The sequence below is a fragment of the Pomacea canaliculata genome, linkage group LG6 (genome assembly GCF_003073045.1).
Source record: "Pomacea canaliculata isolate SZHN2017 linkage group LG6, ASM307304v1, whole genome shotgun sequence".
Lineage (NCBI taxonomy): Eukaryota > Metazoa > Mollusca > Gastropoda > Architaenioglossa > Ampullariidae > Pomacea > Pomacea canaliculata.
Genome location: NC_037595.1, coordinates 12810298 through 12837880, shown reverse-complemented (window position 1 = coordinate 12837880; position 27583 = coordinate 12810298). Strand labels below are relative to the sequence as shown.

At 42.7% G+C, this 27583-nt stretch overlaps 1 protein-coding gene across 1 annotated transcript in view; it reads left to right on the top strand.

Annotated features, from left to right (window-relative positions):
- LOC112566102 (metabotropic glutamate receptor 1-like) overlaps window positions 1-26758 on the top strand; it is a 75670-nt gene extending 48912 nt beyond the window's left edge. The window contains 6 exon segments of the mRNA XM_025242068.1: window positions 9300-9340; window positions 9342-9544; window positions 13045-13234; window positions 13910-14039; window positions 14483-15371; window positions 21004-26758. Coding sequence (XP_025097853.1) covers window positions 9300-9340; window positions 9342-9544; window positions 13045-13234; window positions 13910-14039; window positions 14483-15371; window positions 21004-22288 — 2738 coding nt within the window. The 3' untranslated portion in view covers window positions 22289-26758.
- The last annotated feature ends 825 nt before the right edge of the window (window positions 26759-27583 follow it).

Genomic DNA, 27583 nt, shown 5'->3' with positions numbered 1-27583 from the left:
GCACCTTTTTTCTCTCTCTCTCTCCTAGAAAAGGAAAATAGGTAACGGTTAGTGAATTCTAAACTTATATAGAAAAATGTAATTAATTTTGATTATGCAGCGTTTTCAGTAAGCACATTTGACAAGACTTCAACCGCTTGCGAAGAATTACAAAATAATTGTTGAAAACGAGGCTGTTTCCTTACTAAGCTGAAAGCACTTTTAAAAAGAGGGACGAACTACGATCAACAAATAGACGATGAATCATGGCACAGCTCGAGTCAGAAAATCCAAGAGAACTAACAAACAACTGTTAAAAATCGGAAACATCATCAGTGCTAGCCATTTACCGTTGATTTTGATCGATGCATGTTTCTTAACCGTGCGCAAACAAAACTCTCTCTCGCCCTGTAGACACGATCTATAACTTAAGACAAGGACGAAATGAAGATGACAGTTAATTGAAGTGTATCCAGCCATCTCTTGTTTGTGGAGAGCAGCAGCGATGTTGTGACATTCGATCTCACAGCATGGCAGCAAGTGAAAACCAATGATTCCCTTTCTTTTCAAACGCCGCTGGCTTCGTAACAAAAAGATTGTAATTTTAAAGCTGGTATAAACGGTTTTACAAAATGCAGAAAGAACAGAAATAAAAGCTCTTGATAAGAAAATTGTTCAAACTGACAGAATTTCTGAATTCCGTTTCTTAAAATTCCAAGCATCCTTCGAGGAGAAATGTTCTGGATCCTTTCACGAAGGTCCTGTTACCTATAGACTTGCAAAGTGTGTTTCCATTTTTAGCTGAATTAAGAGAGAAGGACATTGAACTAAATGCCTGTTCAAGCTAGAGTACAGACAAAAATAATGCAAAAAAAAAGCCTAATTTTTCTTCCTCCAACGAGAAAAGTTCGTCGAAAATTCTGTCCGCAGCGATGGTGGACATATTGAACCGTGACGCGCAGTGTTGAGAAGTTAACATAAAATCGCATACAACTTCCTGGCTCCTGTAAAGCTAAAATCCCGGTGAGAGGAGGCAATCCAGACCAATTAATACGAGTAATGTCCCTTGAGCAAGGAGAGCCTCATTAGCGCAAATGTGTCCCAGCCGCGCGTGGCCACATTTCCCGTCATGCACCTAGTGACTTTTGCTCCCCGTGACCTGTGCTGGTGACCTCGCCTTGCTACAGTGCTTTCCATAAACGGTTTTGATTCTCATTTGACAAGTACTTCGAATCTTGAGATCCAGGTCTTCTTTACCCGCCATTGTTAACAATTAATAACGAATAATAACAAAATATAAAATGTCTGCTAGAGAACATCACATTTAAAATAAGTCTCATGTTGGTGTAAGACACTTTGAATCTGAGATTATTGTATCTGTAGTAAAAGCTCTAAGGATGTTGGTATGCAGAAAGCAGGCGAATTTTACTGATGAAATTAATTTATAGGCAAGAATCTTACCATAATCATTAATACTCTCAATAATATATTCATTCATTTAGTCCTTCAATTAGTCATGTAATCGGATGTCGGTCGGTCCACGCCTAGCTTCTTTCCCCTCACAAAATTGCCTACGGACAGGGAGAGATAAATAATTAATGATCAACTGGATGTATGTATTGTCAGTCTGCACAAGTGATGCCCCTTTCTAAGACCAATCGTGCTGTTCCCCAAGCAACACCGACGAAGTCCTCCAGCTTCCAAGATGGCGCAGAGTGAGAGCTTCCAGTTGTCGCACCATCTTCACTGGTACTTCTTGTCTTTGATGCGATTTCGTGTCACATTGTCTGCTCTGAGGCCATCAAGGAAGATGTACTGCTATCTTTACTTGGATTGCTCTAGTCGTCATCAAGTCAGTGATTATCTATTCTGCTCTTTGCACTATTTTTAAACCAACATATCGTTCTAGCTCATCTGTGGACATAGGTTCGATGTTGAAGGTTGCATAAACTTTTTTTATCTTTCTGTAGGTCCGTTTGTATGTTTGTCTGTCTAAGCATACATAAAAGACAAGCAAAACTGAAGGGTCTGAGGGACATCTTTTATAGGGTCTGGAGGTAAACGTGCTTTCAATTTAGTGGTTGACCCGAATCAGTAAGAGATTCTTTACATAGCTACAGACTTCAGAGGTCTGAGTATACCCTATAAGTTGACTTTCATTTGGATCCTCTAGCTTCTGCTGCAAGATTCCCTCTTGGGGATGCACAGTGGATCAGAGGGAAGGCTATTTCAGAGGCAACCAGATACCCCCAGTTCATGCAGGCGGCGCCAGGATGGGTTTCAACATGAAATAAATACTCTGCATCAGGCATAGTTGATGGTTATTTATTTTTTTTTTTTTGGCAAGTCCACCCACTTCTTTGCTATCAGCACGCACGCGCCTTATCCCTGCACTATGGACAAACTAAAAAAAATATTTACAGCGCAGTTTAGTTCACATATTTTTTTAGGGACACATTGCTGACTGGTTTTAACTGAATACAATGTTGCAAGAGTAAACGTTTCAGAAAGACAAATATAATACATGTGCAATGACAATCGAACTCTGCAGGCTCTGGGACACTTGAACCTGCCGGAGGGTCTGGATTAGATATTGTTTGCAGCAACTGTGAGAAGCCAGTAGCTGTGGGTTGTTGACAGGGTGCTTGTCGTTGTCGATATGTCATAAATAAATCGCAAAAAAAACCCCAAAAATACTAGCAACACAGCAACCAATACTGCCGAAATAGCTCCAGCAACGAGACCCACACTGCTTGAATCTTTCCCGCTGTTGTCAGATGTAAGTAAAAATACTTGTTTACAGAAAACTCCTTGATATCCAGATTTACAGTCCTGTGGACAGTCTCCTTGATACGATGCTGCAAGTTGTTTCCTCGGAGCAGTCGGGGCCAAACGAATCCCTATTACAAAGTTTCTTTCCATAAAGGTGATTGGTATCCTGCAGCACATCCTGTCTCACACCTGCTGTTACAGATATTACACATATTGTGTTGCTACATTTGCTGCAAGTGTCTTGTGAACTCATGCCATCTGTGCAACTGCCATGTCCAGGCATGCAGCTCTGTGAACATTTTTCTGTTATGATGTTACATGTTGCTTCCTTAGAGCAGTTGCCACACATGTTGGTGCAGTTGGGACCGTATGGACAATTGCTTCTTTCTTCCTCTTTCTTTCTCTCTTCCTCTCACACTCACACGCACGAGCACAGAAACACAAACATATTCTGTTGTTGTGTATGGAACCTGTCGAGAGTCTTTAACGTGTGTTGTTATTAGAATTATACTAATCGGTGAACTAAAAGCATGAGAGGAAATTGAGCGATGGGTGCCCGAAATCCAAAAATATTGATGTTTACACGAATGATCTGGGTCTAACGAGCAGCAGCCCCAGGGGAGGCCCCGGGAATTACCCTTGCTTATGTTTCGTGACTCTAGAAACAACTTCGTGTTTGACTTTATTTACTGTTCAGAAATTGAATATTATTTGCCTGCCATTATAGAAAAATAAAATGTAAATGACTACAAAAAGGCCTTGTTGAGGCTTTATAACAACAACTGCTGCAATCTACCACATCTCATTAAAACATCAACAATTTGAAAGACCTTATTCCCAGAAGCACCATCCTGAGACCAGAAAGAGGCCAAGAGTTCGATATAATGTTTCAAGAAACATATTTACAGTATGTGTGTGTGTGAATGAAAAAGTCCAGAAAACTTGGTTTTGAATTCCCTTTAGGTTTCCATATTTACTATTAACAAAGAATTTACAAAAATCACAAAACTGATATCGGATTCTTGCTTCTAAATTCAGCTTTTGATGTGTTTATGTTGCACCGCGGTGTGACTGTTAACATGATGCCAATGGAGTTTTACCATTTTGGAACTTGTTCATGGTAGTCAAGCTTTGTTAACTGTGTGAATGGCCAAAAGCAATAGATTATCACAGAGTTAGAGTTATTTTGATGTTTGTTTCCATACACCTTTAACATGTGGGACTTCTGTCACTTACAATAATTAGTTTCTTTGCTCCATATTCTTGGGTAGTTAATTCAGCGTGAACACTCATGTTTCTAACTTTTCTGTTCCACCAACTTGTATTATTTGATTTACCTCGTGTGAATATTTTGCACACTGCTCAGTATTTTTTTAATTTCCGTGTCCCCAACCTGTGTAATTTGCTTTGTCCATATGTCTAATACTGACATGTACATATCTATTTCATATGCACATCTCCAGTCTGTATAATATGCTTTTCCTGTGAGCATATTTCACAATGGTGTGCATCTCTTACATTTGTTTCACCAACCTGTATAATTTGCTATGTTTCGTGTTAATATATTGCATGCCATTATATTTATAATTTTAGGTTTATGATTTTGAATTCTCTTTAAAATAATTTTTCTTATTTAATGAAACATTTTTATAATGTGCGACTTCACCGTGATGATTATGTTGTCGGAGGACATTTAAACAAACCCACTAGTAATATGGTTATATGTGACAGGCAGTAAATTCCACTCACTTTAAGAAATTCTAACATAACACCTTCAGGTCTACCATATACTCAACTCATACACTGAAATTGTGTATCTTCCGCTTCCAGAATTTTTCAAATCCAAACCTTTTAAATTTTCCTTTTTTCATTTCCTCCGAACAAAAGAAACGACAGACTAGCTGCCATATCTGTCACCATTTGTTCAGAACTTTCACCCTTTCTTTCTCGTAACCATTAGGCCTACCAGACCTCGTTTTGGAAGTCGGAAGAGCTGTGCCCGAATAAAATCACTTGGAAATAAAGTTTGCAATGTCATAGGAAGTACTAGTGTTCAGCAACACATTATCGTGTACAGAAGATTCATGCTGACCCACAACCAGTGCTTCAGTGGATATCAACATCCAGACAGATGTAATAAAAGTTATCCTTTCCCCCAATGATGTATCGCGCATGTCGTTTTCGTCTAGATTGTCTTCAGAAATGTCGTTTATATTGTCGTCTTCGAGAATGGTGAAAAATATGGCATCGTTGTAATAGTCAAATAAACGGAGCCAAACAGCTCAATTTGTGGATAACAAGGAGCAGTCATGCCTGAATGGGGGTCAAGAAACACAGACATGAGAGATAGAGGGGGGACGAAGAAAGAAAGACGGAAGGAACGAAGGAGACTTTAAAAATGATACAGCGTCGTCATTTTCCGAGACAAAAATAAGGGAAAGTCATAAAGTGCTACTGGCTGTACTCTCATGTTTCCCTATCCCAGTTTGCACCCAGACTACAGGACCCTTTGCTGTATCAGTCGGCCCACGCGCACAAGCAGAGGTCAAACGTGACCGCCACATTAAACTCGCCGCGGTCACGTGACATGCTCTTCCTTCCCTTTCCTTCATATCTCCAGACGGGACCGCGAGCGAGGCGTCTAATCCAGGTGATGGCAGTTACAAAAAAATGGGGTCGCGGCGATGTGCCCAGACATGGGGCTTAGAAAAGTCTCTTGTGGACGGGGAAAGCCCTCCGAGTCGAGGGGGGCAGTTCATCTACAGACAGCCACAGCGTCTTGCGGCGGATAAATATGCATTGTGTGGGCGGAGGCACTTGATGACTGGTTGATTAGGACCATGCCCACCTTCGGTCTTTTTCTCGTTGTTAAAAGAAACAAATATTTAATTTTAATTGCAGAACAAAAGTCAGCAATGCCTGTCAACCCCTGACTGGTCACATGACCTGCTGAAGCCACATTAAACCTAATTTGACCACAGCAGACCGCCTGGCGTCCTCTTACAAAAAATCATCTTTCTTTTATCTTCCTTTATCACTCAATCATTGAGCAAATCTTCTCTTAGGCACATGGACCTGCGTTCAATCACATCATTTATTGAATATTGTAAAATGCACGTGCATTTCTGCTGTTGCTCTAATGGGAATTGCAGCTGAAGTGATTCAGAAGTGCATCTGGCATCCTGTTTAAAATTATCAGAATACGTTTATCTTTGTTTTCGATATTGGAACCGATGACAATTCCGATATTCTGCATGTCCTTGGAGAGCCAGTTGTCAACAATCCGCTTGATTGGATTTTAACCACGTGAGCACGAACATCTCAAGCCTGGCGAATAACTCATTTGAAATCGAACCCGGGGTACTCTGTTGTCTGACAGGAAGAGGACTTTGATATTTAACCAGAACCTAAAGCAAAGTATGAGTCTGGGAAGCAAGGCCGGGCAGTCTGATGAAACTCGATGCGTCATCTGCTGACCGCCTGATGATGGCTCTTGATGAAACCTTGTGGAGCTCCAGGAGACACTCTGTGAACAGGTACATATGTCTTTGTCTTATCTACTATAGTTGGAGATCCATCAATCAAATCCCGAGAAAGGATCGCCGTCGGCAAAAGCGTGAAGAAGAGTTTGTCTAGGTTTTCAACAAACACATTCAGCAGACCCAAACTTTCATCAAACAAGTTGGGATAATGGGGTAAGAAGTAAGCCACCATTGATTACTAATGAATCCATCTTCATGTGTTCGTCCTTTCAGATGAACTAACAGTCAACGATACAAGATACACAATTGTATAGAAGGCAAACATGAACTATATATATTTTATATATCAGTTTGTGCAATGTTCAACAGTTGATGATTATAACTTATACAGTGATGTTCGCCAAATTAAGTCGAACATGGAATGTCCAGAAATTACATTTACTCGGATGAGGAGTAAACCCTTCTTGGCCGAAAGCAAGCTAAACCTTTTCTGGCAGAACTCATCACCGGCAGTACACAGTACACAGACAAATAAAGAGAGCATAAACATCTGAGCATACAATTCCCACATTCCTGTTTTCCATGACAGGCTTCTGCTTGCTGCAGCTGCATGGATCCAGCTGCCCAAATGTGCTGGTTTAATCAGTCATAGAGCATCCATAAGCCAGAGAGAGAGAGTCCAGGCAGGGAAATTTGCTGTCACATCTCGGCGCGAGCTCTTCCCTCCGCCTATATTTGCCCGAGAGGCAACGAGATTCCAGGCGATTCTATTGAGAACAAATTGGATGCCAAGATTAAACTGGAGTCGGAAATTAAAAGAGATTTGCTGCATGCAAGAGTGGATCAAACGTGTGCAAGTCCGGCATATTAGTCCAAGGAAGGAAAAGCACAGCTCCGAAGATGTTTGATTTTTGTCTCCAAAAGAAATGCATCCTGTTCGTCTGCTCACCCCCTGTCCCCCCTACTGGATATTTATTTTCCACGCGGCTGTGAGTGTGGAGGAAACAGAGTGTGGCAGGAGGGAGCTTACTAGCTAATGCTAGTATTATAAGGGGCTCGCTGGCAGTGGCTAGGTGTCGCTGTCAGCATTATCATCACAGATGAGAGATTCCTGGCAAGCTGATAAGATCTTAGCATCCGAGGTGCGTTAAGATTGTGAAAATGGACAGTAATAAATATCGAAGAAATCAAGGAAGGAGTCACTGAGTGAGAGAAAGAAAGAAGTAAGAGAGAGCGCGAGAGAGAGGTAGAGAGAAGGTTAGAAAGAAAGAAAGTGGTGTAGAGAGAAAAAGAAAATATTCGATGAAGGGAGTACTTGATGAATGTTTTGTATCTCTTTCTTGGACAATAAACTCAGACCGTGTTGTCTGAGAGAAAATTATCGACGATGACACATCAAAGCTCAATGGCAGACTAAATGATGAACAAAGTCCCAGCTCCTTCTCCCTACCCAGATAATAATAATAATAATAATAATAATAATAATAATAATAATAATGGCAATCATGGGGACAAAGATACTCCTGATGTAACATTTTTCATTTGCTGATACATTACAACATTTATTTATTGTCACTTCATATGCTGACAACCCGATAAAAATTGTCAAAAATTATTTGTGGAGGGACTGTATGAAATAAAGCAGCAGCACACTGCCACCAGGACTGCCACACAGGGTTGTCTGCAAAATATTGCAGTTGAGAAGCCACAATGTGCTTGCTAACAGACACACGGGTACCGACAGCCCGGATGTAGACCAGGGATATCTTGCCGGAGGGTGACTACTACTCACGTGGTCCCAAAGCACTGACAGAACGAGTTTTTAAGGGAATAAATCGAAATTGTCGCAAAGTGAGGGAGTTCGGATTACTGAGACAGGCAACTGCGTGATAAGTGCTTGGGAGATACAGTGAGGATTATAGGCCAATGAGAGACAGAGGACTGATTGATCACCTGCTGATGTTTTAGTGGAGGACCAGAGCTGCTAATGCAGGGCTTGGGGATACCAGACACCCCTCCATCTGGCTGTGAATGGGTGGAGGGAGCGGGTGACTACAGAGGTTGGTAATGAAGGGAAGGAGGTATCAAAAACAGACAGGAGAGTGGTGTCTGACCTTTCAGCACTGAGTCTGCCTGGGTAAACAATTTGTAGACACCAAAGACTGAGGAAAACAAAGTGTAGATGATAGAAAAGTTTTAAAAGTGTAAGATGCAAAATATTTACTAAGATTAGCATTGATAGTGATTCATAAAAACAGAAATATCTTCATTTTCCTAACTCTGTCATGTCTTTAATTCTTTGTCTCTATCTCTCTGTTTGTGTATGCGTGTGAGTAACTTTGTGTGTGTGATTAAGATGTATTCTAATACATTCTAATACTCACTACCTGGAGACTTCAGATACTAATGTTTACACACAAGAATATATCAGGAAACTAAATTTATTATTATAGACACAAAAAAGAAACACCTTTTCATGTAAACATCTATATACTATTTATTATATAACATATATTATATAAATCAGTTTTGCATGTCGTGTGTGTAATGTATTTGAATAGTAACTGAATAAATATTTCAAATCTTATTTCGTATTCGTGATCAGAAAATCATCAAGATACACGAGCATTTTTCGCTCCGGTTTAGGGGGAAATTATGGCCTTAAAGCATACTAAACCCTGTTATTTGAACCAAAAACCACGTTTATATGGGTTCATAATCCAGCGAGGGCTGAGCTGAGTTCTGAGAAAAGGTTTGCTTTCGGGCAGGTAATTAATTACTCCAGCAGGAGTCGTGTTTCAAGCTCTGAATTCCTCATTTACCCATGTCATGTGCGAGAGCTGATCTGCTACTTAAATATTAAATGTAGAGATTTTCGAGTACGTTAGAGAAAAACTATTCTAGCAAAGCAGCGGTTACTGTACATCGACTCTAGCAGGGGAGACAATCATTTGTTAAAGACCAACCCGAGGTTAGGTTTAAAGGCGAACCTGCGGTGATAAATTATTTTTCAGTGTCTGCGATCAGGTCATGAGAGGAGACTGACTCACAGAATGTGTGTTTCAGGCAACGAGTCCCTGCATGGCTCGGACCAGGATTCCAAGCTGAGCTTTCGTAGCCAACGCCGTGGAGACTATGGCGAGGGCTCTGGATGACATGCACCGCGACCTGTGCGGCGGAAAGCCTGGACTGTGCCCGCGCATGACCCCTGTCAACGGCACTCTGTTCCTGGAGTACCTACTAAACGTGTCCTTCGTCAGCTACAGCGGCCAGGACATTCATTTTGACATCAACGGGGACCCACCTGGCTAGTAAGCTGATTTATCTGCATCCCAGCATGCCCATCCGATAATTTACTTCTTTAAAGCTAAGTCATGCTTGTCTAAATGAAAAGATATGCATCATGGAAAACGCAAACATAAAATATCCACCCACCAAACAAAAATAATTGGCACATTAAAATTCACAAAAAGTATCAATATTAAAAACTGTTATTTGATATATAGAACAAAAGCATTTGTTTAAAACTGTAGATTCTTAATAAGTAGTGAGAAAGAGAGAGAGACATTGGAAGCAGGATCCGACACAAAGTAAAAGAGAGACATCAGGAGATCAGCAACATCCCTTTAGTGCCATGTTGTTGCTGCTCACCAACTATGAGCTGTGTCTCCTGAGAGATGATATGCAGGAGACACAGTTACTCATCCAACCACTCTAGCTCCCTCCCTCTCTCTCACTCTTCCACCGTCCCTGTCTCCCTCGTGAGTCAACATCTATATTTCTTGACTGTCACTTGTCAGGAATCGGTTACAGCAAAGAGAGATTTAACGCAAACAGAAATAACAAAAAAAGACAAATTCAAACAAAACCAAATCAAACAAAACAAGAAACAACAGAGCAAAACAAGACAAGAAAATAAATAGTGTAGGAACAGGAGAGGATGGACAGCCGCGCAGAGGAGAAAATTATAGGCAACTGGGGAAAGCTGTATAAGTGTTTCATTCGAACGAGCTCAACTGGTCACGCACAGTGGCAGGTCGGAATCATTGTCTTTATTCTTGAAACACAACCCAGGCAAAGAGAAAATCACTGTTTACATATCAAAACTTAGGCTGTGCTTTAACTGACAGATTCTCTTCTGTGCGAATACGAATATTGTTTATTTTGATAAATGCCATGCGTCTCTATACACAATCTGTATTACTAATTATATCTGAAGAGTATAACATATATATATATATTGTTTTAAATGTGCGAGCCTATATAGTGCAATATATATTTAATTGTTTAATAAATACTTACTTGATTCAGTTGAATAAACACACACCCGCACATCTCTAAAGGTAGAAAACACACAAACACACACAGAGTTAAGTAGAACTAATCATCGTTGTCTCAGAAATACAAGTTTGTAACGGTTTTTGGCTTCGTGCCCAGATTGAAAACCAGCATTCAGTCCCCACTTTGAAGCCTAGCAATTGTTGGACCTTGTTGTTTTGCCCCTTAATTGCTCTCTGAATAATGTATAAATTGTTGCAGGCCATTACTCAGTTTTGTAAACAGCAACATGATTTTTACCTGCTGTTGGTGGGTTTTTCTCTTTGAAGACATGCCTCAAACCATCCGTTAACTCTTGTCACAAAGTCGTTTATTCATTGGTGTCTGTCACGCCCACCCCATGCTGTGGACACATTCACATTACCTCCATCTTGCGATGCAGAGCAGAGCGCAGTTAGCATAGCTGGGAAGGTTTGGCTGTCACAAAAATACTGGTAAAACATCTTTAAGGAGAAAATTGTGTGAACCACTAGCCGGTATTTTTTTGTTAAGAAAACTGGATTCAGTGCAGTAGACCTGTCTGTATTAACATATAGGGCCTGCGACTTTGTTCTCCTCCACTTCTTCTTTTTGTTCTCCTCCTGTGTTTTTTTTCCCTCTTTTTCTCTGTGTTCTTCCTTTCAATAAATTGATGTTGATAATAATGACCAGCATTTATGGGGCACATGTTTACAAGTTATTCAGAGTCGACACACCACCATCAAGGGTTGAGCTACTTGGGAGAGAGTTTACAATCTGTTGTCGCCAAATATTTCTGACCTGAAACGTGACTGATGGCTTTGATACAGCTTAGGCCATTCTTATAACTGTATTCCCCCCATCTTCTTTTCATCCGTGTGCGAAACAGAAGAGAAAAGCTTTGAAGACCAAGATAACAAAATAGAGATAACACGGAAAGGCGCTGAGTTTGTTGGCTTTTTCTTAAACTTAATTTTTTTCTCCTTTTATTTCTTCTTTTTGTAAGGCATTTAAGCCATCACAAAGATCATTTATCTGTTGCTAAATTGATAATGCTTTTAAAGAAATTCAAGATTTAATATTCACAAATTATATTAAAATCTCACCACAATCGCGATTAAAAAAAAAAAAGATGGATTAAGCACAATAAACCGACAGTTCGAGAAAACATTTCCAAGCCGGAAGGAACAAACCGGTGAAATGACTGTGATGTCAGTTGGAGGAGATGATGATGATGTGCAGAACAAGACCCAGCTGCTGTAACCAGCATCACTATCCGACATTCTGTTCCTACACTGGCGAGGAGCAGGGTTGCCAGGGACCCGGCTCATCGATGTGTTGAGAACCCGAGTGAGGCTCGGACGAGCGCCCTCTGCTCTTATCTTTCGTCAAGCGAAAAGAAACGGGGCCTGCTTGCAAGCTTGCGAACCTTTGAACAAGCTCCCTCCCAACCTTCCCCTCCCCTTCTTACGAGGCACGGGGGTAGTAAGGGAGAAGAACTCTCGTCACTGTGAATTCGCTTTGTGTTATATAGCGTGCAAATTGAATTACGCCCCCTAGCTAGTTGACACAGATTAGGTAGAGGTTGAACCCAGGCTGGAAAATGATGGATACTAGAGTACAGGTAGTCCTCGGGTTACGACGGTCTCGAGTTACGTCGTTTCGTGGTTACGACGCTCATTCCGACTTACGAGGTCAGTGCATCAAAGAAAAGGAAGGCCATCACCATGGAGGTGAAAGTGGATAAAATAAGGCAATCTGAGAAGGGGAAACAGCAACAGAAATTGGCAGGTCATTAGGACTTAGTCGTTCGACTGTCGCTACGATTATCAAGGATAAAGATCGCATACTTGAACACGTGACAGCATCTGCTCCTATGAAAGCGACAGTGATAACAAAGCGTAGTGTACTACAATATTTTACTGTACTTATGTTGATTGATAATTATGTAGGGTACTGTGTTAGGATAGGTGTTTGGATAGGCTAAGTGTTTGCAGTACTGTACTGCTATTATGGTACAGTACTGTATGAACGTAGGATCCGACTTACGTCGAAATTCGGTTTACGACGCCGCGTTAAGAACGGATCCCCGTCGTAAGTCGAGGACTACCTGTACTGGAAAGAGGGGAGAGACAAAGCGATGGGAAAACGTGAGGGGAGAGAGAGAGGGACAAGAAAAAAAATTCAAAGGGATTGTTTACGCCTCTGTTGTTTATCCCCCTCCTTCCTCCATCCTAAGACATACGACCTCAGTTCTGTTTTTTTTTTAATGATTCTTTGATGGTGATCTCTGTTTCGATCGCGTGTACGCAAACTACACGAGTGCTAAAGTTTTGATTGTCTGCCCTTTTATTGTTATATTGAAATTTGTGTGCAAGATTGATGCAGACAGTTAACATGAAACACATCCTCGCGTATTAACGACAAAACCGATATTTGTTCGTGCATGACTGAACTCGAGTGTTCATCAAAGCAGAACCAACACGCCACAGGGAGAATTTGTTTTCTGTGGCAGTTACGAGATATTGAATTACCAGCCGTACTACACGACCGACAATAACCTGACCTATAAATACGTCACCATCGGGCGATGGACGATGGGCAACCTGGAGTTGAACGAGAGCGCCATCTACTGGCCCGGCAAAGACCACACCAAAGCATTCCGGTCAGCCTGCAGTGAGCCCTGCAAAGTTGGGTTTGTAAAGGTTAGTAGGAGGGACCCAGCTGCCCCCGAGCTGCTATTAGTCCCCGTCAATAGCGGTAATCCTTCATTTTCGAAACCGACTCCCTTCTCCTGCCCACCGAGCCCGTCTCCCCACCACTTACGGGGCGGGGGAAAAATGGAGGTGATTTAGAATGACACCGGGCAAGTCAGTTTGGGAATATTGAATTTTGGCCCCTATTTTCTTGATCAGCACCACGAATCTAGACTGCAGATTTATCAGAACTTGATGAAGACACAAGAGAAAATGTAATCACGGGGAAAAAATTGCCTGGCAGAATTTTCTTCTAAAATAATAGAATGTGCGTATGTTGTTGAGAATGTAAGCTGACTGCTGCTTATGTCTGTGTATTGTATATGTTTCCATGTGTGTTATATTTCTGTCCCCAGTCAGTGTGTATGTGTGTACCCTGAAGCTGATATAACATTTCTCTCTGTATTAATCATTTCAAAACTTTTCACTTTTAGAATCCAACGTTTCTAACCTGCATTGAACCCAAAACTTCTATAAAAGCATTTAAAACAAATTTTTCCTTCTGCTATAGATGTTATTTACTTTTATTAATTTAATGATTCGATCCCGAAAAATGGTGAGAAGTATTATTAGTTAAAGAATATGTATGGTGTATTTCCTTTGACCATGACCTCACGTGTGCAGGAGGGGGTTGGGTCAGATGGCATCACGTGCTGCTGGGTGTGTGTCCCGTGCAAAGAGAATGAGATCGTCGTGGACGAAGCCCACTGTCAGGCTTGTGACCTGGGCTGGTGGCCCAACAGCCAGCAGACGGGTAGGTGCTACACGGGTAAACACCTAGCTTTTAGAAAGTTGTCGTCAGGACAAGGTTTGAACTATGCAAAACAAACATACCTGCTAGGCAGACCTAGTAAACATTGTGAAAAAATCCCTCACAACTCCGGCCTTGAGGTCTGAATTACACAATGTAGTCTAACCTTTGCTGTAAAGCTTCTACATTTCACATGTATTAAAATAGAATTTTTTTTCTGCTTACCAATGAATCAGGACATTACCATCTGTTTCAGTCTGTTTGATGATTGGAATTTTTCTGGTTGATTTTTGAAATTTTTGTTTGTACTTTATTCTTGGTTCCTGAAATATAAAGTCAGCGATCTAATTTCATAATGGATTAACACGAAGAAGCTTAAGCCACCTGTTTGCAAAGATTAGCGATTTCAAATACCCTGAATATCCTGTTTCTTTTCGAACCATCAGAGTGTCTGCTGATCCCCGTGGACTTCGTCACGTGGCACCACACTGGCTCCGTGGTGGTGATGGCTCTGGCGTGTGTGGGTTTGTTTTTCACCGCCTGGGTGGCCGGCATCTTCATTCGCTCTCACGACACTCCAGTTGTCAAGGCCTCCACCCGGGAGCTCTCCTACATCCTCCTGATCGGCATCGCGCTGGCTTTCTCTTGCAACTTTCTCCTGGTGGCCAAGCCTGGCCGTGTCATCTGCTACATGTCCCGCATCGTCCCCGGACTCGCCTTCTCCTTGATGTACGGAGCTCTGGTCACGCGGACCAATCGCATCGCTCGAATCCTAGAAGGCAGCAAGCGCATCATGACTAAGAAACCGCGCTTCATGAGCGCCACCGCGCAGGTCGTCATCACGGGCATCATCATCGGAGTGGAATGTGTCATCATCACCACGATGTTGGTGGTGGAACCAGCCGACTCCATGATGGACTACTCCGTGGCTCGACGGGTGAGGTTGGTCTGCAACACCTCCAGCCTGGGCATCATCGTTCCGCTGGGATTCGACCTCTTCCTCATCTTCATGTGCACGCTGTATGCGGTCAAGACGAGGAACCTGCCCGAGAACTTCAACGAGGCCAAGTTCATCGGCTTCACCATGTACACCACCTGCGTCATCTGGCTCGGCTTCTTCCCCATCTACTTCGGGGGCGAGAACAAGGAGGTGACGATGAGTATCTCCATCTCACTCAGCGCTGCCATCGCGCTGCTTCTTCTATTCTTTCCTAAGGTCTACATCATCCTGTGGGCGCCCGAGAAGAACACCCGGGGTGCGTTCACCACTTCTAAAGACGTGCGCTGTCACATTGGCTCCAAGTCCGTGCCTTCCTCCGACAGCATGGAGTTCAGGTTAGTAGTGGAGATATACATCTATCGATCCATTTCTTTCACCCACACAAGTCCTTGGTATATATATATATGCAAACACATCCACAGGTATGAAAACACACAACCTGCATCATCGTGGTCATTATGCAGATGAATCCAGAGAACGGATCCAGAAAAAAAAGGGAAAATCCTACTGCAAAATCATTTTCGGTCAAAAGAAGATAGAGCGACTCATTTCGTTTATTTGTTCGCCTCTTTAGAGGTTGTTAATTAAAAATTAAACATTCATGTGTTCTGCTTTTGTGAGTCTCCTTGTGTGGTGAATAGATATTCTGGAGAAAAGGAGACCATTGAATGGCAGACGACAAGAGAAAGCTGAGCAATCACCAGGAAGTAGTCCTCCATTCCTCGACCTCGACAACATCTTTTCAAACAGTTTGAGAAAAATGTCCAGACAAAATGCGTGTCTTTTCAACTGGACGATCTCCTTGTTATTCGCATCTCAGACGATGCAAAGTGTCCCTAACTACTTCGCCCACGTTGGAGGCTGGACCTAATCACAGCTCACCATTGTGAGCCTAATCACCATTTTGCTCTCCTACAAATGTCAGTCTTTGATGTTAGGTCGTCTGCCGCCCAATAAATGCGAAGAGCACACAACTGTCGACTACCTGGTCGAGGTTCCACCCAATACTCGAATATACTCAGACATATTCTCCCAGTGTCAATAGGTTGGTGGTCAAGCCTTCGAAAACATGTTTTCGCTGTGAAATGACAGCTTCCATAACATCAGCTGCGATGGTGGAGGAGTCTCTTGTCCATGGGCTCAGGCGGCTGAGTAATTAGTCGAGGGTGGAAAAGAAACAGGGAGCTAGTCTACCCGAGAATGGGCTCGATGCATGACAGTTGGTTCTTAGGAGTAATTGTCTGCCGATTCAAGGTTCGTTTCTCAGAGTGGTTATGAAATTAGAGCGGGGTGGTTATGTTCTGGTACGGGTGAGTCGTCCGTTGCAAAATTGCTTGTATATTTAGTAAGTGTTTGAATTTCATTATCATATTTAGTTGACGCTTTTATTTAAAAAAAAATATTTTCTGCATTTTTTATGTCAGAGTTCGTGTGTATGTTTGTATGTGAGTGTGTTTGTGTGCGCGCGTATCTATGTTTTTCTGTGAGAGATAGAATCACAGAGTAGAGCTATGACAGGTATTCTGTTTTGTTTGATCAGGAGAAATCAGTTGCTATACCTCGATAATCGGTTGTTTGCCATCCGAGGGTAAATCACCTAAAGATCAGGCAGGTCGGGGATCAATATCTCCCTGGTCGGGAGACGCCCGTCTCGAGGCCTTCTAATGAGGCTCTGGAGCTCTCCTGCTACTTTAATGAGGTCCTCATTCTTGTTTCCTTCCTCAACATCTCCGCGATGAAGCTGCTTCTGACGACTGATCTCTCGGAGTACAAGTAGCCATTTTGCGACTACTTAGGATCGCATAAGATATGGCGGTCATACAGGTACACTCAGGTGTGTATGTGTGTGTGTTTGAGCGCGTGCAGTGGTGTGTGTGTGTGAATATATCAATGATTTCAGTTGTGCTTTCCTGTCGGGCGTTTCTTATTTATTTTTCAAGGGAAGCCTGAAATATAATCTTAATCAGACTTTCTTGTTGGAAACTGTCTTTAAAAGATGAAAGCAAATGTCTCTAAAAAATTATTTTGCTTAGATGGAAGTATAAAATGCACTCTAATGTGTAGGATCACTGTGTGTTTGAATGTGCCCGCACCCATGAGAGAAAGAGAGGGTGATAATTAGCACAGGAGGAGGAAGAGGGAGTCAGGCAGGATGTAAAGGTAACTAGTCGGACCTTTCATGTTCTTTGCAGGCGATGATATATATATATAGTATATATAGTCATATTGAATTCATTCTCTCTCGCCTTTTTCATTCTAACTTTTCCTACACGAATATTTCTAGGAGCTGTAACCTCATCATATGGTAGGCAAGACATCCATCGCAGTAGTTTGTCCGCAGAAATCGTCGAACCTTTTGTAGCTGTGCGGGGATGGCTAAGGGAGGTCTCTGGGAAAAAAAGCCAGTAGAGGGGAAAACTAATTTTCGAGTAACAGTTTCATAAAGTGCTTTCCTCCGAGACGTGGACGCGACCCTTCGCTCTCAGGGTCCGACCGGAAGCGGAAATTTATGATGCCTCCACCACGAGTGCGGCACGATAAAGCAAACTCCGCTCAATAAATCATGCTGCGACTGTCGGGAGGTACAGGAAGGGTGCCATGCCTTCATTTCCCTCTCACTAGCCGCCTTCCATCCCCCCGGTTCACGGAGGCAGGTTTGCGGCTTGAAATTGTATGAATGTTGATGAGCGGGTGCGGACTGTGGATCCTACACAGAATGGACTTCGATCCACTGAGGATGAAACTCACCGTTTGTTTCACTGTTTACAATACAGTGATATCTGTCCTTTTTTCTTCGTCAGAACATATAACCATACAGCGAAAATGAATTTTTTATTGAAATTTTGATGTGAAAATGTAGTCTACCAAACAACTGTACGAGTGTGCGTATGTACGTGTGAATACGGCGGAAACGAGGCTTGTGATATTAACAATAATGACCAGATGTCAGTAAAATTCTCGATTTATCCTCGATTCCCTCATCTCTCTCCCGAATGAAAAACAAAACTTTGACACAGCTTACGAAGCGAATGGTAATGGATAGGAGAGGAGACCAGAAGGGACCGCGGCAAAGCCGTCGCGGACACCCACGCCACCACATCATCCACCCACAGACCCCTGTCCCCATGGGCTCCTGATGACCGTGAAGGACGAGAACAAAGGACGACTGGTGCCACGGGGACGTAACTACATTTAATGTGTCAAGAAACGAAACAAAAGTCAACACTTGAGTTGTCTGTCTTTACGCCAGTGCCCTCCCTTTGTGTCGTTCGTGAGTTGACGTTTTCCCACGCGCTGTTATTGAAAGGTTGAGTGGAGTGCAATTTTTTCTAATGATTGGCAAAGTTCAGTGCAGGATAGTATTTCCTAAAATTGTTATGACTACTGTCTACCTCCGCTCTGTAGACAACATCACCTTGTACACCAAGACATCAGCAACACAGGCGTCAGCATATTACAGGGAGATATCTACGATGCCATGCTTCCAGCCAATGAGACAGCTTGAGCCATATCTTATTTAGCCTTATTACACACAAATGAGCTTCATTTGTTCTGTGCATGGTGGTGTTTGTAGATGTATATCTCGGGAATGTAAGAGGGAAGTGGGTTTTATTAATTCAATTTGAGGAGAAAGTTTCTTGCACTGATCCCTCTTTTGTCATTATTATAAATAATATATTGCATTTCTCTAGCTCTTTAAAAAGAGTCGAAAAGAACTGGTGCAATGGGAGATAAGGAGGAGTTTAAAACAGACAAGGAAAGAATCACAAACTGTATTAGTTAGTGTTAGTTTTGCGACAGGGGGAACTAGTGTCTCGTCTTGAGTGTGGTATGGCGGAAGCAGCGCCGTAGTAAGCAGGTCATGGAGACCAGGAGAGAGAAAAAAATGAGATGAAAGCATGAAGGAGAAAAAGGATGAAGGAGTGAGGAGAGAAAACATAGTTGTGTTGTGCGTGATGGATGAGAATGTCTTGAAGAACGGAGTTGTGAAGGTCTGGCGGGGCCGAGAAACCAACTCATGATATACTCAACATCACCCGTCCACATGTCAACCAGCAATGCCGCTATGTGGGGCTGAGTCTACATTATTCATGGTCAGCTATGAGTTTCACTTTAAAACTTTCTCGTTTTTATTATCCCAAATAAAACGAGCTCGTTGTGACTACAACTATTGACACTTTATGCATGGAAAGGAAGTGCAAACCGTTCTGCAGTCCTCGCCTGGATATCTTCAAGATTATCTAAGGTGTCTAATACTGGCCTTCATAGTATTACCAGACTGGCTGGCTCCTCGACTTTGGGTCACTCATGGCCGACGACACAAGGGATCAGATTGAATACTGCCTCTGATGTGAATGGCACAGACAGTCCTTGTGTACGATGTGACAATGTGACATGGTCTGACACTTTTTTAAGGGCAGGGGTGGATATAGAGAATAGAAATGGAAGGAGTGAGAGTCTAGCGGTGGTGGTTTGTATTGGTTTATGCAGTCTTAGACACTTCAAATGTTGTTTTATGTGTGTGTTTTGTGTTATGTGTATGTGTATCGTGTGTACGTTTATGTGTCACTTAAGTTGTCGGTTTTTGTGTGTGGATAAAAGGTCTCTGAAAGTTGAAACCAGCCCGTTTATCGAAGAGCAGGAGCGGAGCCAGACACTTAGAGTCATAAACCATAGCGCTTGTCTACAAGCTATTTCTACCGACCTTTTGAAAAATATCATTCGTTCAAGATTTATAATTTCTTCAAGATATATTTTATCTTCCTCAAAATGGCAAAGATAATTTATATCTCCGAAAATGTAAAAAAATTGTACTGTCAGTTCTCAGACTATAAGGATAGAAGACAAAAGAAATTCTATAAACGGTGACTGCACTTTGTTGAATAACATATAATAGGTTTTGCGTGCAGCCTCAGTTTTAAACTTCTGTAATCAATGTATTAAAGGATGGCCTAGTTTATGGTTAATTGAACATGTAAACCTGCTGCCGTGTTTACCATTTCCTGTCTGTCCACATACCCGGATGTACTTATTCTCCCTCAACGCCCTCCCCCATTCTTTTCACTGTCCTCGTCTGCAGTCTAGGTTGAAATGCGTGAATGACAGCCATACGCATGCGTGAAGTTCTTAATAATAAAATAATAACGAGTTGAGGCTTTGAGAGAAACTTGTGTGCGAGCGGGATGTCTTCCTTTCCGACATCTTCAAACATGGAGGTTTGCTGGCTGGACCGAGATATTAACGGCTACGCAACCGTAAATGATTGGATGATTTGCTTGGATGGGCGCCGTGCTTGATTGCAGCAGGCGTGCACGCAGACCTCCTGGAAGCGTCTGAAGGACGTGTTAAAGTCTGCACTTTTCGCTCGCTTCGTCTCGAGACGACGATGTCTACTTGTCCGTAATTGCGTCCATCTGTCTTTAAGCCTGTTTGTTTCTCTATATATCCCTAGTTCTCTCTGTTTCTGTCTGTCTGTCTGTCTGTCTGTCTGTCTGTCTGTCTGTCTGTCTGTCTGTCTGTCTGTCTGTCTGTCTGTCTGTCTGTGAATTTTTGTGTCTCAGGGTTGTGTTATCATTTTACCATGGGAATAATAAACGAAAAAAACAGATTTATAGAAGGCGAGAGAAAAAAGTGGGAGAAGTGGCTCTATGACGACTGGCGTCCTCAAGCAAAGCTCCTCGCAATTCCACACTGTGTAAAGGTGATTTTTATCGACGACAGAAGTGATGATGATGAGGAGGAGGAGTAGTAGGAGGATGACAACTACGACAATGACCAGGACGATTAGAACAATGATGACTACATCAGTAAATGGCGATGCTAGAAGTGACAAGACTTTGTCCTTTCTATACTATGAAATCTGTCAGGGTTTTTCTCAGCTGTTGTCTTCCTCTAACCTGCCATTGTATGTACATCATAACATTTACCAGCTCACTGTTCCTTTACCATAATCTTTGCTGGTTTCAGGGAAGGCAAGTATGAGATCATCCGTCCTGACGGCAAAGTATCGAAGGCGTGGCGGCAGAAGTCGTTGGACGAGAAGAAGCTGCGGTTCGTGATGAAGCGCTCCAGCATGCCCCTGCAAGCCTCCGATGCCAGCTACGTCAACCACGGCGTCCTGACCAATCACAAGACACCCTCCGGCAGCCGCTGCAAGTACGATGCCAAAAGCGGTTCCAGAAAAGCCGACACAGGCGCTAAGAGCATGCCAGGCGCCTACTTGGACGACTTCTCCGACTTCGAGTGCCTGCTGGACGAAGACGGATACAAGCAGATGGCCAGGAGGGAAAGTAAAGAGGCCGAGGATGACTTCGTCATCGACATCGGTTCGAAGAACTGCGCTTGTCAAACCGGGGACGAGCTTATAGAAGCTTTGTTCTCGCAGCTGAGGAGGAGACGACAAGGGGAGAGAAGCGAGTCGGATCGCGGGTCGATGTCGTCGCTGAACTTGCAAAAACCGCCTGATCCTGTCAAGGTCGTTACCTTCAGCCCTCATGTTCCCCTGTCGATGGACGATTCCTGGCAGGATACGCCAAAACGGAGCACTCTAAGGGAAGATGCTTTCCGTTTAGAGGGTAACTATGACAACAGGTGCCTGCGAAGTGTCGTGGAGGTCGAGAAGGTCGACTCGGGACTTGAGAGAGTTCCCTACCCGAGGCCGTTGATAGGATACGGAGATGGACTTGACTCCCTCGAAGGCTTCGTGCAAGGGGCAGTCGGAGAGGACAGGTACGCTTCCGACGCGACCCCTAGCGGCAGCACGCGCAACCACAGCCATCAACATCCCCACCCCCATCACCACCACCACCACCATCATCAACACCACCACCACAACAGCATCTATCACCGTCCTCCTACTCCACGCACTCCCCACAAGCACGTTATAGTCAGCGGCAGTGAGCTCGCTGGTAGCGAGCACTTGTCGGGAGGACCGACCTCTTTGTCGTGGGACGGCCCCTCCCCCTCCGTCTCCAGCCATCCCTTGCACATGCAGGCACAGCAGGGCGTGGCAAGGGCCGAAGATTGTGTCAGTAGCAACAGCAGCAGCAGAACCAGCCGCAGCAGTAGTAACAGCTCTATATCGGAAGGCAGCCCCTGCAGCAGTGCAAAGTCTGATCAGGTGGGCGCCTCCCAGGACGACGCCCTGATCCCGCTCGATGTTTCTGTAACGAGCGCAGTCCTTGCAGACGATGGGGTGGCCAGGCTCCGGCAATACCTGCTGGACAGTAGCATCCAGACCAGCGAGGTCTAGTGGGGCGGACACCATAAAAATGCTTTCCAGACTCATCCAAGTGTCTTCTCATGCTAATTATCCGTTCATGTCAAGAAGATCACGCTGTGAGTGACCTGCTCATTTCACTTGGGAATACCATGTTCATGTTACTGACATCACAGTTCATTTAGATCATGCAACCGCTTTGTGCTGGAGGCTTTATCGTCAGTGCAAATTATTGCTAGAGCAGTTTTGTTACCCTAGCACGCACCCCTCTACAACGAAACAAAGTTTGTCAGTCATTTTATTGTATAATTGTTTAAAATTACTGTGGAATTCGATCTGGTGTTATGATAGCTACGTGGGAAAATCGTTGCAGGAGAAATGGGAGGGAGGAAGTTGTGGAAACAGCCAAGTGTCGGTGATTTCCAGATATTGACTTTGTGGCGGCACGATCATGGACTTGATGGCCTGTAACGGCCACTGGGTGAGCGGACATGGAGGACACGCGAAGGATATTTTTTTCTTGACAGTTTTTTTAGTGAACTGGGTATCTATCCTGTAGTGGACCTACAGATGCTGTGTTACTGGATGTGACCTCTGCTCGGCTGTTAGTGGGTGCTCAAGAACTGATGTGACCTGTCTGTGACATTTTCAAAATCATGAACTTGCAGGCAAGGGAAAAAGGAACTCATATGTACGTTTACACCCCTGCTGCCAACGACCCTAAGAGAGGATACGAAAAATCAATTGCTTCTCTCCCTTCTCAGCCGACCCCAAGTGATGGTACATCCCCCTACCCACCCACACCCCCACGCTACGGCAAGGGAGACAATCGGTGTCGTTGCTTATAGCTGATAAATGCTAGCGGTCTTTGTACACTTTTATCGCTAATGAAATGTGATTTTGATGAATGGTAAGGAGATATCCACGTACATCAGTTACACTCATGTGCTAAAGCCGTGATAGTCATGGAGTCTGTGTTCATTTCCCCTACAGTCCACATTTATATTGACAAATAATGTGTTTGTCTTAACATTCCAAGCTGCTTTTTTTTAAAAAAAAGACTCCTATTTTATGTTATTACAGTTTGAAGCAGATTATTTTTATAGATCTAATAAATGCTATTATTATTATTTTTCAAACACACGTCTGTAATAAAGTAGTGGTAGGTGCACTCAAGGAACTCGAAAGTTAAGGGGAGGCTACCCCTCTTCGCAGTAGTGTAGCGGTCGGTGTGTTGTCTCCCCTAGTAGTCATTCTGCAATGGTCGTCTCACTTCCGTCTCCAATTTTCTTGCCATTTCACTGCTGTTTAAGCAGTCCAGCCTTTTGGGGGAATATATTTCAGGAGGTGACTTTCAATCCTAGAATTTGATTTCCTTGGAGTCCAAGTCCATGTCCCCGTGAGGCTTGATTCACATTTGTTTGGAAGAGGACACTTGATAACCGAGGACTCTACGTGTGATTTTGAATACTTGTGTACTTGTATACATATGCACGGATACACACGCCAGATGCATTCCACATGGTGTCAGGAGACGGTCTTCACATTTTAAACAGTCAGCCGGTGGCAGGGTGAAGATTGTGTTTTCTGGCGGAGCAGTAACATGTTTTCTCGTATTGAGGTTGTTTTTCTGTAAAAGTAGGCTACACATGTCGAAAGTTTCATTTCTTTTTCGTAAAGTGGGTCAAGCAAATAAAAAATGGGGAAAGTAAATCATGAGAAGGAAAAGACAGGCATTCCTTCTTCACATGTCACAAGTCATGTTTAATTTTAACTTTTCATTTTTAGTGGTACTAGTTAAAACGGTTTTATTTTAGTAGTTTAAAAATTGAAAAAAAAGACAACTGGATCACAATGTCCACGCTTTTAGCTGTAGTTGTATTTCCCTCAAAATGACTAAAAAATGGGGGAGTTGATATTGAGCATATGTTACTGGGCACTTTAACACCTCGCCTTTATCTTGAGTAGCAAGGTATGGATATGTTGTGTTTAAGAACTGGGAGACAAATATTTAAAAAGAATTTAATTTTGCGTAAATCTCTCCTCTTTTCTTCAACTCTGGCAACACAAAATGTACTTGGTATTGCCGACAAAAAAATTATTTTTTTGTGATTCCTAACTTCATTCGTTGGCTCACCAGCAAACACGCGCCAAAGCAATCAGTTTCCGAGCAATGGATATAAAAGTGACAGAACTGCAAAAATAACAGGAAAAAAGTGCACCACGAAAAAATTCCTACTGCTTTCATTGACAACACCATTTCAAAGGCTTAAACACAATCTTACTTTTAAACAGTTCTTCTCAAAAGTTTAGTCATCACAATCGGAACAAAGTCACACGCTATTCATTCTCATTTGCACTTTGAAGGTTTCGTGAAGAATGCGAACAAAACCAATTTTATTTATTTAAATACTCCAGAGTAGAATGACATTTCGCAAGATACAGATCTCTAAATGTTCAAAGTAATGCTGTTCCAAACGAAGTATCAAACTTCACTTAAAGTAGAGGTGCCCAGATCGTCTGTTCCTCATTTGAGACAACAATTTTTTGCTTGTTCTATTTAGAAAATTCACAAGAAGCAATGTCGGGCATTTGAACCTGAGGTTAAAGAAGTCAGCTCCCTATGTTTCAGCGATGATTTATTTTGTAAAAGGCACCAACTCAGATCAGCATACAGATAGCCATGAGCCCTCATGAAAACCGGAATAGACGGTTAGCTGTATACCTGTTTCTAAACCTTAAACCTTTAGAAGAAAATTTTGAAACCTTTTTCAAAATTGACATCTATGCCATTTAATTTAATTTAATTTGTTACCAGACGATCTGAAGTTATTTCCTTAAATGATAATGTGTCCAATCTGCATCCAGTTAATTGTTCATTGTAGTTTACAGTGAGGGATGTGGAGGAATGTTTATAACTCCCTGTAGGGTTTGGTAGTTGTGCCCCCGCACGCTTGCAGCAGACGTCATGATCACGTGACCGTCTCCGGTCGTCGCGAGTGTCTTGACCTTAGCATCGGGTCACAATCACGTCCACCCTCGTATGTCTTCACATTTGTAATCCTCTGATGCTGGTACATCTTACAGAACATATCACCCTGTAGTGTAGTATCACGGAAGTGAAGAAAGAGTAAAATAAAAGCCAAACAAACGTCGTGCAGTAAATAGAGATATAAGCGAGGAGTGTGTGTAATTGTTCCTTCTTTCATCTTTGATTCTAACTTAAGTAAGACTCGAGGTAAAGGCGGCATTTCCTCGAAATCTTAAAGCAAGTGATCTTTTCTGGTCTCGCGAAGGTGTGAGATGATCACCAGGACATCTCGGATTTGTGACAGCCAGTCTGTTCACCTGTTTTTCTTTTAGTCCTGCCATCCTCGGTGCAGCACTTGGAGCAACAGGCAGAGAAATCACTCTCCAGCCTGGAGCAGTCTGTGGCAAGTCCTCAATCCTTCCTGTCGCTATATTTATCTATTTACGACTTCATCTTTCATCCCATTTTTTTCCAGTGGGCATCGGTAGAAGTGCATTTATAAAATGTTTGGTAGCCTTGTTATGATGTACTCCATGTAAGCCACACCACACTAACATGTAATGCTGTACAAAGCAAAACTTTATTTGTGAGCTGGTGACCGGACTGAGCTTCTCAGATGTTGACTGATTTACACACATCTGTCAGGTACATAACATGCAGACGAACTAAATTCCATTCAAAAATCGTTCCAAACCAGCTTTCCAGACCAAGTGTTATAAACTAGTTCGTCGTTCAACTGGAAATTTCCGTGCAAAAGCACTCTTGGGTCAGAATGTGAGCACGCGTTTACAACAGTTCAGTTCTCACCCGGGGTTTGTACACCACACTGCTGAAAGCAAACAAAATGTCACCTCTCCCTACAGCTGATGCCATAAATCAAGGCATTGCAAACACAGATTTTCCCACCACCCTAAATATTGGTTGTAATTCCCAGGATGGGGTCTCTCAGCCCCATACATCACTTATCTCTCCTCTTGACCCCAACTCGTGCGTCACTTGTGTGAACTGTTGACCATCGCACGCACTTCCTTTGACTCGACTGTTAATCACACCTGACTTCACCTGTACCGCCTATTTATTGCCGCCCCTACGTCACATACCCGGTACCGCAATCGTCACTGCTGATCTCCACACGTTACGTTTATAAACTGTTGAATCCATCCGCATACGTCACTTGCATCTACTGAGGATAACGACTCCATAGTAACTTACATCTACTGTTGTCATCGCACCAGTCGTTTACATGTCTTGTTGATTGTGAACCTAACCATCCCGTGCATCTGTTGCTGATCGCCATGCCATGTGTTACTTGCATCTTCCGTAGACCTCCACCTCATACGTCACTGGTATGCACTGTTAATAACGGTAAAATGTGCGCACACTGTCTTTGATCTCTGGCACCGTTGACTGCGGTGCCTCGACCAGTGATTTGCAAACTTTACCTGAGCATAATAAAATGTATTTTCCTCAAACGAAGATGTGTGTGTATGTGTGCAAATGTTGCAAGGAGATGGGGAAGTGTTGTTGATGTTTTACGCCGAGCCAGCAACTAATGAAATGTTGCAGACTATGTACATGTGTATCAATGCTGGATTAGTTTGGTCTGTGGTGTGGATGGTATGGAGAGGTACTTTATTGCATATTTTGTCCACGCACGCACACACACTGTGCTTCAGTTTATAGTACTGACACCTGGCACTTCAAAATCTTGGTTTGGTGTCGTTAGGACTAGCTTTAGTCTTAGCTTTATTATTAGCTTTAATCTTAACTATTACCAATGTGACATGAGCCCACACACATAAAACTCGATAAATATATGACTGTTAACGATCTGATAAGTCGGTGTTGACGATAATTACACAGCAGCCCTGATGTCTTTTGATATAAGATGTTAACCACTTTGTATAATCACTATTGCACAAGCAAAGGTTATACTTCTGTAATTATGCTATCAACATGTTAGTTTATCCAGATGTTATATTTATGCAATATTTGATGGCAAAAGAAGCGTCAACTCCAAACAGTTATGTCTGAGCACAGGAGATAAATAAATTTGTTAATTATCATAAAACCCACTATAAAGATGGCCACGATCTTTACCGACACGCAAACAAACGCAATAAAACAAGATTGCGGCAATAATATTTACCGCTGATCAAATAGCTGTATATTGCTTCAGAGACTTTTATGATAATGAGAAAATAATATTAGCATGCGCTGTCTATTTTCCCCATACTTGTCTTTTAAGTTCGAATCTGACACTTTATAACAGACATCATGCACACAACGATGTTTAG